General features: G+C 46.9%; 1 protein-coding gene across 7 annotated transcripts in view; it reads right to left on the bottom strand.

Annotated features, from left to right (window-relative positions):
* The window catches only part of LOC140384389 (inner centromere protein A-like), a 111056-nt gene that overhangs the window by 73844 nt on the left and 23999 nt on the right, over positions 1-13213 (bottom strand). For 5 of the 7 annotated variants that reach the window (XM_072466046.1, XM_072466045.1, XM_072466048.1 and 2 more), the window contains exon 2: positions 12759-12913. In XM_072466046.1, the coding sequence (XP_072322147.1) occupies positions 12759-12907 (149 nt within the window). In that variant the 5' untranslated portion in view covers positions 12908-12913. Of the gene's footprint in view, positions 1-12758; positions 12914-13032; positions 13063-13213 lie in introns of those variants that run through there. The other 2 variants (XM_072466047.1, XM_072466049.1) reach the window with 2 other exon arrangements.

Below are 13213 nucleotides of genomic sequence, written 5' to 3'. Positions count from 1 at the left end.
CTCCCTCCTAACAGCACTGTGGGTGTACCTCTACCTCAGGAGCTGGAACAGTTCCAAGGAGGCAGATCACCACCACCACTTTTTCAAAGGCAATTGGGGATGGGCAGGGCAGGGACAGTGAAGCAGGGAGGGGGTGGGAGAGAGAGAGAAACAAAATGGGCCAAAGATGAGGGGAAACACTCCCAGAACGAGAGCCACCAAGAGAGCGAGAGAGAGCCCATCAATGTTTACGTAACCTGTAACCAGAATGGAGAGGTCTCTCCTTCCACATTCTGGGAGGCACTGAAGGCAGTGATAAGGAGAAAAATAATCACACATAGGGCACTTAGGGACAAAATGGAGGGCAACCAGGCAGCAGTTGGTTGACTCCATACGGATTTGGATCGACGGTACTCCACAGCCCAGTCAGGGAACTACTGGCAGAGGGGAAAAAGAATTACAAAAAGAATTTGATCTGCTCTCTACTGGGAAGGCATAGCATAGCACCAACTCTGCCAGATACTGGGGATCTTTTATGAGCTTGGAGACGAAGGCCAGCCACCTACTGGCTAACCAGCTGAGAAAGCAGGCCGCCATGAGGGAAATAGCATAGGATGAAAGATTAAACTGCAGGCTAGCCAAGGCCCCAGACAAGATCAAGCCCCCCCCAAAAGTGAACATATGTTCTCAAATTACATTTTACTCTATGGTACGTTCTCAATAGAATCCCTTGTATTTTTTTTATTTCTTGCCTCATGTGTGCAAATACTGGTGTAACAATGTTGCTACCAATCAAATGTAAATAACCAAGGGCAGCACGGTGGCACAGTGAGTAGCACTGCTGCCTCACGGCGCCGAGGTCCCAGGTTTGATCCCGGTTCTGGGTCACTCTCCGTATGAAGTTTGCACATTCTCCCAGTGTTTGCGTGGATTTGCCCCCACAACCCAAAGATGTGCAGGCTAGATGGATTGACCATGCTAAATTGCCTCTAATTGGAAAAAATTAACTGGATACTCTTTTAAAAAAAAAATTTTTTTTAAGTAAATAAACAATAAAACAATCCAGTATTTCACCAATACTCAAGAAAATATCTCACCATCATTGAAGATTTTAGCTTTCAAACAATAGATTAGACAACCCCAAAATACTTCAACTGAACTTCTGGTGGCAACATGTAGGTGGAGCTCGCTCGTTAGGTGGCTCCTGCTAGAGTCTCTGGTTTTTGGATGTTTATGTCGGTTTCAGGGGTAGTTTGTGAATGATTTGGTGTGGGAAGTCATAAGGAAGACGCGAAATGTCAAAGACCCAGAAGAAGGGTGCTGGAAATAAGTGGGTGAGCGAATGTTCCCCGTCGAGCAAGGCAGAGTGTCCTGCAAAGAACAAAGAAATGTACAGCACAGGAACAGGCGCTTCGGCCCTCCAAGCCCATGCCGACAATGCTGCCCGACTAAACTACAATCTTCTACACTTCCTGGGTCCGTATCCCTCTATTCATGTATTTGTCAAGATGCCCCTTAAATGTCACTATTGTCCCCGCTTCCACCACCTCCTCCGGTAGCGAGTTCCAGGCACCCACTACCCTCTTGTGTAAAAAAAACTTGCCTCGTACATCTACTCTAAACCTTGCCCCTCTCACCTTAAACCTATGCCCCCTAGTAATTGACCCCTCTACCTTGGGGAAAAGCCTCTGACTATCCACTCTGTCTATGCCCCTCATACTTTTGTAGACCTTTATCAGGTCGCCCCTCAACCTCCGTCGTTCCAGTGAGAACAAACTGAGTTTATTCAACCGCTCCTCATAGCTAATGCCCTCCATACCAGGCAACATTCTGGTAAATATCTTCTGCACCCTCTCTGAAGTCTCCACATCCTTCTGGTAGTGTGGCGACCAGAATTGAACACTCTACACCAAGTGTGGCCTAACTAAGGTTCTATACAGCTGCAACACGACTTGCCAATTCTTATACTCAATGCCTCGGCCAATGAAGGCAAGCATGCCATATGACCTCTTGACTACCTTCTCCACCTGTGTTGGCCCTTTCAGTGACCTGTGGACCTGTACTCCTAGATCTCTCTGACTTTCAATACTCTTGAGGGTTCTACCATTCACTATATATTCCCTACCTGCATTAGACCTTCCAAAATGCATTACCTCACATTTGTCCAGATTAAATTCCATCTGCCATCTCTCCGCCCAAGTCTCCAAACAATCTAAATCCTGCTGTATCCTCTGACAGTCCTCAATTGCTATCCACAATTCCACCAACCTTAGTGTCGTCTGCAAACTTACTAATCAGACCAGTTACATTTTCCTCCAAATCGTTTATATATACTACAAACAGCAAAGGTCCCAACATTGATCCCTGTGGAACACCACTGGTCACAGCCCTCCTATTAGAAAAGCATCCTTCCATTGCTACTCTCGGCCTTCTATGACCTAGCCAGTTCTGTATCCACCTTGCCAGCTCACCCCTGATCCAGTGTGACTTCACCTTTTGTACTAGTCTGCCATGAGGGACCTTGTCAAAGGCCTTACTGAAGTCCATATAGACAACATCCACTGCCCTACCTGCATCAATCATCTTTGTGACCTCCTCGAAAAACTCTATCAAGTTACTGAGACATGACCTCCCCGTCACAAAACCATGCTGCTTCTCACTAATACATCCATTTGCTTCCAAATGGGAGTAGATCCTGTCTCGAAGAATTCTCTCCAGTAATTTCCCTACCACTGAAGTAAGGCTCACCGGCCTGTAGTTCCCTGGATTATCCTTGCTACCCTTCTTAAACAAAGGAACAACATTGGCTATTCTCCAATCCTCCGGGACATCACCTGAAGACAGTGAGGATCCAAAGATTTCTGTCAAGGCCTCAGCAATTTCCTCTCCAACCTCCTTCAGTATTCTGGGGTAGATCCCATCAGGCCCTGGGGACTTATCTACCTTAATATTTTTTAAGACGCCCAACACCTCGTCTTTTTGGATCTCAATGTGACCCAGGCTATCAACACACCCTTCTCCAGACTCAACATCTACCAATTCCTTCTCTCTGGTGAATACTGATGCAAAGTATTCATTTAGTACCTCGCCCATTTCCTCTGGCTCCACATATCGATTCCCTTGCCTATCCTTCAGTGGGCCAACCCTTTCCCTGGCTACCCTCTTGCTTTTTAAGTGTAAAAAGCCTTGGGATTTTCCCTAACCCTATTTGCCAATGACTTGGCAGGAAGAAATATGGCAGGGGCTGGGTCTTCGGGCAGGGCCGCACCCCTCACTGTGGAAACTCTTGACTGAGGTAATGTCGGTGGAGTTCGAGAGGCTGATAGCCAAGTATATGGAGGTGATTCAGAGGGAGAAGACGACTGCGATGAAAGAGTGGGTGGAGGAGGCGATTGCCCTGGTAAAGGCAGCAATGATGAAGGCGCCTGTCGAGATGCGGGAGCAAGGAGAAAAGTTGAAGGGGGTGGAGGAGGCATTGTCGCAACATAGAGAGCACTTCAGCTCCACGGACAAGGAGCTGCAGAGGGCGGCGGAGGCCAACAAAGGGATCAGAACTAAGGTAGAGGATCTGGAGAATAGGTCAAAGAGGCAAAATGTGAGAATCGTGGGCCTGCCTGAGGGGGTGGAGTGCCCGAGGCCAACAGAGTACTTTTGTAAAGATGTTTGCGGAGTTGATGGAGAGGGGAAGATTCTTCCCACTACATGTTAGACAGGACACATCAGTCGCCTAGATGTGCCTAAAGCGAATGATCCAAGGCAGTTATAGTCTGCTTTCACTGGTTCCACATGAAGGAGAAGGTCTTGAGCTGGGCATAGCAGAGACGAGAGGTGAAGTGGGAAGGCCCTGGTGTACGAATATACCAGGACCCGACAGCGGAGCTGGCGAGAAGGCGGGCGGCGGCAGCAGTGTAAGGCAGCAGAGTGAGATTTGTGATCTCGGCTCACGTTCCGCATTGAATGGTCTGGTTTTGGAGAAGGAGGCAGCCCAAAGGCCGGGGTAGAGATTGGATGTGGGGTTACTAACAGACTGGAGCTTGTGTGACAAGATAGGGAAGGTGTTGGAGCAGTATGTGGGGTTTAATTGCACAGGGGAGGTCTCAGACAGGCATTGTCAAACTCGGGGGCGCGACCCACGGGTGGATCGCAGGTGGGTGTCGGGAGGGTCGCGGAGTCATCCGTCGCAGCGCTCCTGATCGCGCAGATCCACGCGCAACCGCTGCAGCAGCCGGCTTTTAACTATGCCGGCTGCAAGCAGCCTTCAAAATGGCCACGAGCATATTTTAAAAATTTGGCTGCACTGCGCATGCGTGCCCGATCATCGGTGTGCATGCGCAAATCTATGCACATGTGCACCGATCACCGGGCACACATGCGCCGTGCGGCCACATTTTTTTTTTTTCTCAATACGGTCGCAGCCTTTTCATTTTTAAAAACAGGTTTGGGGGGCCAAAGGGACCATTGGGGCCAAAGGGACCCAAAACCATTTCCGCCAAAGGGATCAGAACTAAGGTAGAGGATCTGGAGAATAGGTCAAAGAGGCAAAATTTGAGAATCGTGGGCCTGCCTGAGGGGGTGGAGTGCCCGAGGCCGACAGAGTACTTTTGTAAAGATGTTTGCGGAGTTGATGGGGAGGGGAAGATTCTTCCCACTACATGTTAGACAGGACACATCAGTCGCCTAGATGTGCCTAAAGCGAATGATGCAAGGCAGTTATAGTCTGCTTTCACTGGTTCCACATGAAGGAGAAGGTCTTGAGCTGGGCATAGCAGAGACGAGAGGTGAAGTGGGAAGGCCCTGGTGTACGAATATACCAGGACCTGACAGCGGAGCTGGCGAGAAGGCGGGCGGCGGCAACAGTGTAAGGCAGCAGAGTGAGATTTGGAGTAGTCTACTCAGCAAAGTTGAGAATGACACACAATTAGAGGGATTTTTATTTCAAGTCAGTGGAGTCGGCAGAGGGGTTCGTTAAGGTTGACGGACTGGGACTGAGATGAGAGTTGGGATTTGGACTTGGTTGATGGGAACAAGGGTGGTGTTTTTCTAATGGAGGGTTTTCTATTTGATGGGGGTTTAGTTTTGGTTTCTGGAATTGGAGGGGGAATTGGTTTACATAAATTTTTTTATTTAAATGGGGCGGTATTGTATTGTTCTTTGCTATAAGGGAGGTGGGAACTTTTGGGGGTTATGTGGGGCTGGGTTACTGAGGAGGGGATGGAGAGATGGGGAGTGTCTGGTAGGGGCATCCGTGCTGGCAAACAATGGTTGGCTAGTGAACGGGAGTGTGGTGGGGGAGGGGCTGTGGTCATTGGAGCCTGGTCGAGCAGGTTTCTCTGGACCTGGGAGGTGTGAATGGTGGGGAGAGGGGATTGATACTAGGTGAGGTGTTTGCAAAAGGAAGTGGATTGGGGGGGGGGGGGGTGTCATCGACCATAACAATGGGATGGGGCAGGCCCAGCCAGAGGGGCATGGCACAGAGTTATGGTGATGGCGAATAGGAGGCATGAAGGGGTCACACCACCCTACCCCGGTCAGAATAGTGAAATGGAATGCGAGTGGGTTGGGGGACCGAATGGAGGTTGAGAGTTTTTGCACTCCTGAAGAGGTAAAAGCTGATTTGTGATCTCGGCTCACGTTCCGCATTGAATGGTCTGGTTTTGGAGAAGGAGGCAACCCAAAGGCCGGGGTAGAGATTGGATGTGGGGTTACTAACAGACTGGAGCTTGTGTGACAAGATAGGGAAGGTGTTGGAGCAGTACGTGGGGTTTAATTGCACAGGGGAGGTCTCAGAAAGGCATTGTCAAACTCGGGGGCGCGACCCACGGGTGGATCGCAGGCGGGTGTCGGGAGGGTCGCGGAGTCATCCGTCGCAGCGCTCCTGATCGCGCAAATCCACGCACAACCGCTGCAGCAGCCGGCTTTTAACTATGCCGGCTGCAAGCGGCCTTCAAAATGGCCACGAGCATATTTTAAAAATTTGGCTGCACTGCGCATGCGTGCCCGATCATCGGTGTGCATGCGCAAATCTATGCACATGTGCACCGATGACCGGGCACACATGCGCCGTGCGGCCACATTTTTTTTTTTTTCTCTCAATACGGTCGCAGCCTTTTCATTTTTAAAAACAGGTTTGGGGGGCCAAAGGGACCATTGGGGCCAAAGGGACCCAAAACCATTTCCGCCATTTTTGTCAGCAACGAACAAGGTAAGAGGAAATGGTGGGTCATGCAGGTCAGCCGGCGTGGGGCGCGAAGGTCAGCGGGTTCGTAAAAATTGGTCCCCAGAAAAAAAAGTTTGAAAAACACTGGTTTGGAGGCTCTGAAGGCAATGGTGAGGAAGGTGCGGATTGCGTTTAAGGCTATGCTGGATAGAGAGGAGGAGGAGAAATGCCAATGACTGATAGAAGAGATTTTGGAGGTGAATGGAGGTACATGGGGGATCCGGACCCAGGTCTCCTGGCAAAGAGGAAAGTGTTGCGGGAGAGGCTTAACCTGTCGTCCACGGGGAAAGTGGTGCGTCAGTGAGAAGGGAGAGGGGAGCTGTCCATGAGTAAGGGGACAAGGCAGAACGCATTTTGGCAGGCCAGCCCTGGAGGGAGGCCGCAGCGATGGAGTTAGTTCGGATGCAGGATATGACAGGGGAGTTGGTGGTGGCTCCGGAAAGGATTAATAAGGAATTTGAGGGGTTTTACAGGGGTTGTATAGGTCGAAGCAACTAGAGAAGGAGCGGGAGATGAGGGAGTTTCTGGGTGGGCTGGAGTGTCCAAGGTTGGGGAGGAGGAGGTAAAGGTAGCCTTTGGGAGGATGCAGGCAGGGAAGGTGGCAGGGCCCGATGGGTTTCCGGTCTCATTCTATAAACGATTTAAGCAGAGCCTGGTGCTGTTGATGGTGGGAATGTTTGAAGGCACGAAGGTTAGCAGTGTCTTGCCACAAACAAACAATGGGGCAAGCTTCCATCTTGCCTTTGTTAAGGAAGGACAAAGATCCAGTAGAGTGTGGTTCGTATAGGCCCATATCTCTGCCGAATGGAGATGCCAAGATACTGGCAAATGGTATGGCATTAAGGTTGGAAGGGTGCCTCTCAAAACGTGATTGGGGAGGACCAGACAGGGTTCGTAAAGGGAAGACAGTTGTCCTTTAATGTGTGGAGGCTTCTGAACATGGTGCTTTCTCCGGCAGAGAGGAGGGAGATGAAGGTGGTGTTGGCGCTGGACGTGGAGAAGACGTTCGATCGGGTGCAGTGTTAGTTATTTGGTGGTGGCATTGGAAAAATTTGGGGTTGGGCTGAAGTTTCTGGTGTGGGTGCAGAATGGTTAGAAAGCCTGAATGGTTTACTCGTGTCCTTTCCTTAACACCCTAGACTAACAATTACGCCGCATCCAGTCATGCCTTTGAATTATGTCTCCAGTATTGTCACATCACGTCCACAAGTGGCTATCTACGACTGCAGCACACCCAACCATGTTTACCACACGATGCATTCACATAACAGGCACTTTTGATCTAATTTACACCACCATGCATTTTCTGACTCCACTTAATGCTTGACTATTTCTTATTCGAATGCTATCTGCTCCTCCCAATTTTTACATAGGAACATTCGAGCCTGCTCTGCCATTCAATCAGATCATGACTGATCTCTTCCTGGTCTCAAATTCACTTCCCCACTGGTTGCCCATATCCCTTTAACCCATTCAAAAAAAAAAAAATAGAGTACCTAATTCATTTTTTATAAGGGGTAATTTAGCGTGGCCAATCCAGCTACCCTGCACATCTTATTTGGGTTGTGGGGGTGAAACCCACGCAAACATGGGGAGAATGTGCAAACTGCACACGGACTTTAACCAAATTTTTTAAAATCAGAAATATATCTATTAAAAAACTTGTAAAAAATGTTTTAAAATTATCTCCTTCTTGAAACCGTTTAATGACTCAGATACCACCGCACAATAGGGCAGCGAGTTCTACAAAATCACCACCCTCTGCGAGAAGTAGTTCCCCCTCATCTCAGTTCTAAATCTACTGCCTCTCAACCTATATCCGTGACCTCGCATTCTAGATTGTCACACAATGGGGAACAATTGGCTACACTTACTTTATCAATCCCTTTTAAATATTTTATACATCAGATCCCCTCATCCTTTTAAACTCCAGTGAGTAGAAGGCTAAGCTATTTATTCTCTCCTCAAACGTCAACCCTTTCATCCCCGGAATCAATCTGGTGAACCTCCTCTGAACTGCCTCCGATGCCACCACATCCATCAAATATGGAGACCAAAACTGGACACAATATTCCAGATGTGGTCTCACCAACACCCCATACAACAGCAACAACACACTCTACTTTTATACATCAGTCCCTTTTGCAAAATACAGTAACACTCCATTTGACTTCTTAATTACATGCTGTGCCTTCATACCGATTTTCTGTGATTCATGAACAAACACACCCAGATCCCTCTGCCCAGGTGCATCTTGAATCAGCTTCCATTTAGATAATAATCTGCCCTTCTATTTTTTCAGCCAAAATGGACAACTTCACACAACTCCATCTGCCAAATTTTGCACCAATTGGCCCAATCTCCTAGCCTATCTATAGCCGTCTGTAAAATCTTTATCTCCTCATCACTGCCTGCTTTCCTATTTTAATATCTGCAAATTTTGCTGTTACATTCTGTCTCTGCTTGCAGATCATTTTATATAGATTGTAAACAGCTGAGGAGAGGACTGAGCCCTGTGGCTCCCCAGTAGTTACAGCGCGCCAGTCAGAAAAAGACCTATTGATCCTGACCAATTCAAATGGTCATTGAATAAACATATGGACGATAAGGGAATAGTGTAGATGGGCTTCAGAGTGGTTTCACAGGTCGGCGCAACAGAGGGCTGAAGGGCCTGTACTGCGCTGTAATGTTCTATGTAATCTGCTTGCTTTCTGTCAGTCAGACAATCCTCAATCCAATCTCGTACTGTACCCCAATCCCCTGCAATCTCACCTTCTGGATCAGTCTTTTATGTGGCACCTTATCAAACACCTTCTGGAAGTCTAGATATACCACATCCACAGGTTCGCCATTACTCACTTTACTGGTTACGTCCACAAAGAACTCAAATCAAGTTGGTCAAACAGGACTTACCCTTCATAAAATTATGCTGACAATGGTGGATTGAGCTTTATCTTTCCAGATGCTCAGTCGTTCAATCATTTCTTCCTTAATGATGGATTCCAGCAACTTCCTCACCACAGGTCAAGCTAACCGGTCTATTATTTCTTACTTTTTGCCTCTCTCCCTTTTTGAATAGGGGTGTCACATTAACATGTTTCCAATCCACGGGGACCCTTCCAGAATCCAGGGAACTCGGAAATATCATAACCAATGCATCTATCATCTCTGCTGCCACCTCCCTTAATATCCTAGGCCATTAGGACCCAGAGACTTATCTGCCCTTAATTCCATCGGTTTATTCAAAACCGCCTCCCTGCACTAGGTTCCTCTGCATTAACTGTCGTTTTTGAAAATTTTTATCTTCCACCGTGAAGACAGAACCAAAATATTGGTTCAGTGCCTCCGCCATCTGTGTTCCCCATTATTACCTCACCAGTATCATCCGCTAAAGGGCCAACATTTACTTCAGCTATTCTTTTCCTCTCTATACACTTATAGCTTTTGGTATCAGTATTTATGTTTTCTGCTAGTTTCCTTTCGTAGTTCATCTTCATAGATTTCATAGAATTTACAGTGCAGAAGGAGGCCATTCAGCTCATCGAGTCTGCACCGGCTCTTGGAAAGAGCACCCCACCCAAGCCCACACCTCCACCCTATCCCCACAACCCAGTAACCTCACCTAACACTAAGGGCAATTTTGGACACTAAGGGGCAATTTAGCATGGCCAATTCACCTAAACTGCACATCTTTGGACTGTGGAAGGAAACCGGAGCACCGGAGGAAACCCACGCACACACTGGGAGAACGTGCAGACTCCACTCAGACAGTGACCCAAGCCAGGAATCGAACCTGGTCCCTGGAGCTGTGAAGCATTTGTGTTACTGTGCTGCCCCTTGGCTTGGCTCTTTTGATTTTCTCTTGCAGTATGGTGTGCCCTAGTTTTTAACCTTTACGCCTTCCTGGTTTAGCCATTGAATATTTTTCTCCCTTTTACAATTCCTCTCCTCTCAGGAATGTACTTGAACTGAGTGGTATTTAATATCTTCCTGAACATCTACCATTGTTCCTCAACTGTCCTACCCTCAATTATCTGTGCCCAGTCTACTTGGGCCAACTCTTTCCTCAGGCTTGGAGAATTACCTCTGCCCAATGCTAAAACTCTAGTATGGCGCTCTGTCGTCTCTCGCTCAATCCGAATTTAAAACTGTAGAATGCTGTAATCACTCCTTCCAAGACAAGACTTCTTAACGACAAGGCTATTTATCAAACCTTCCTCGCTACATAATACAAAATCTAAAATAGCCTGTTCCCTGGTTGGCTCCATAACTTATTGCTCTAAGAAACAATCCCTCATACACGCTACGAAATCTCCTGGCGAATTTGAGTATTCCAGTCAATACGGTTATCAAGTTTCCTCCCACAGTCCAAAGATTAGGTGCAGGTTAAGTGTATTGGCCATGCTAAATTGCCCCCTACTATCAAAAAGGTTAGGTGGGGTTACTGGTTTACAGGGGATAGGGTGGAAATGTGGGCTTAAGTTGGGTGCTCTTTCCAAGGACTGGTGCAGACTCGATGGGCCGAATGGCCTCCTTCTGCACTGTAGGGATTCTACAATTAAAATCACCCATGATTACAGTTGTGCCCTTCTCACAAGCCCTCATTATTTCTTGGTTTATACTGTGCTCCACTTTGGAAATATTGCTCGGAGGCCTGAAAATTACTCCGACCAAGAAGATTTTTCCCTTGTTTTTTTATTTCCACCCAGATCGAATCAACAGATTGGCCCTTAGTGCCAATATCATTTCTTAATACAGCCTTGATGTCATCTTTAACCAATAAAGCAACTCCTGTTCCATCCTATCTATCCTTTTGGAATACTGAGTACCCTTGGACATTCAGCTACCAGGCCCTGTCCTCCTGCAACCATGTTTCAGTAATCCCCACCGAATCATACCCATTTGTGCTGTCAGCTCATTGACCTTATTCAGAATACTGCGTGCATTCAGGCACACGGTTTTAATGTGCCCTACTGATTTGTCTTTCCTTTGCAGGACTTTCTTCGTGCACTATGCTTTTCAGACATCCTTTATTAATCTCGGAAAGCACAGCAGCAGTGCCGCAGTGGTTAGCACTGCTGCCTACGGCACTGAGGACCCGGCTTCGATCCTGGCTCAGGGTCACTGTCCGTGTGGAGTTTGCCCATTCTCCCCATGTCTGCGTGGATCTCACCCCCACAACCCAAAGGTGTGCAGGTTAGGTGGATTGGCCACGTTAAATTGCCCCTTAAATTGGAAAATAATTGGGTACTCTACATTTTTTAAAAAAATTAAATCTTTGATAACACTCAGCCTCATCTCCAACTTCACTCCCAGTTTCCTTACATTTTGATTTTTTTACATTTCCTTTCCCTTCTGTAGTCGTTAGACCGGCCCTGCCTGTTCATCCCATTAACCTCTACCTTCTCCTCACATGCTAACCTGCTGCCTTGGTTCCTATTAACCATTATACTTTTCGATCTTTAACTTTCCTTTTGCTTCTTTAAAGTCCTTGTGGCCACCCAATTTATCCTTTCCGCTAGAACACTGGTCCCAGATCAGTTCAGGTGGAGACCGTCCCAAAAGGTAGATTCTTTCTGTCCCAATATGGATGTCAGCGCCCCACACCACTCCTTTAACCACACATTTACTTCCCAATTCTCATCCCTATACCAATTTGTACGTGGCTCGGGTAGTAATCCAGAGATTATAACCCCTGCGTCTTTATTTACATCTCAACTCCCATTCTGCTGCAAAGTTAGTTTAAATCCTCAACACTGCCAACAAATCACATTGGAAAGATATTGGTCTTGACTTTGTTCAGGTGCAACCCATATAGCCTGCCTGTACAAGTCCCAGAACCCCAGAACCCGCCCCACAAATCTAAAGGTCTCTCTCCGGGTGCTCCGGTTTCTTTCCACAGTCCAAAGATGTGCTGGCCAGGTGGATTGGCTATGCTAAATTTCCCCTTGGTGTTTAAAAAGGTTAGGGGAGGTTCCAGGGATAGGGTGGAGGCATGGGCTTAAGCAGGATGCTCTTTCCAAGTTCAGTGCAGACTCAATGGGCCGAATAGCCTCCTTCTAGGATTCCTGACCCATCTCTACAGGCAAATATTTGTGCTATCCTCCTATTGCTATATTCACTAGCAATGATCACTTGGTTTCCAACTTGCAGCATCTCATCCCATTAACTGTATGGGGTTGGTACATATCGGGAATATAGGGTTATACTAATAGGAGTTAGACGAGGAAGTTTAGGTGGAGGCCCAAACAGAGCAAAAACACCGGCATGCAGTTATTGGGCTGAAGGTCTGTTTCTGAGCTATATGTTAAACTTAATTCCACATAAATTAACAGCTCTCTAAAAGACCTCGAACTATGAGCTTCAGGTTCCTTCCATACTCCATCCTGCTATGTGTGACTCAATTTGTCAAATTTAGTTTGCTTTTTGTGAAGCATCGTGAAATGTTTTCCCATGTTATACATGGGCAAGTCGGTATTGTCACTAAATAACATTTAGTCATCTCAGACAGTATACTTTTCGCTCAACATTCTATCATTTAAGACTGGGACATCATTCTTACCTGACAAACATCTTTCTGGCCTCCTCCTGGATTTCTTTCAGCCATACCTCATTTGATTTAAAATTTTCGATAAGAGTATTGAGTTTCTCACCAAAAAACTTCAGCATGTCATCAACGTCCACTAACATGATTGCTATTCTTGAAGCCATGGTGTCCTTAAATAGCAAAAAAAAAAAAAAAACAGGAAGAGTTGACAGTGTAACCAAATGTAAGCTGGGTACATTATCTAAATAAACTCAAGCTTCACCACAAATATAAATCTTCTAAAGCTTACCTATAGAAAGGAACAGTACTCCTGAGTGAAACATAGTCTCATTGCCCAAGAATTGTTAGTCTGTGCACCACCCACCCCAACCCAAAAAGATCAACATTACTATCTACGCCATTTGCAGATCACATTCAAAGCAGTAGTTAAATCACAATTAACACTCAGCATAGAAGGATGACAGAAACAG

Source organism: Scyliorhinus torazame, chromosome 10 (genome assembly GCF_047496885.1).
Source record: "Scyliorhinus torazame isolate Kashiwa2021f chromosome 10, sScyTor2.1, whole genome shotgun sequence".
NCBI classification, from domain to species: Eukaryota; Metazoa; Chordata; class Chondrichthyes; order Carcharhiniformes; family Scyliorhinidae; genus Scyliorhinus; species Scyliorhinus torazame.
The sequence above is the reverse complement of the archived record's forward strand: the minus strand, read 5'-3'. Positions and strand labels throughout refer to the sequence as shown.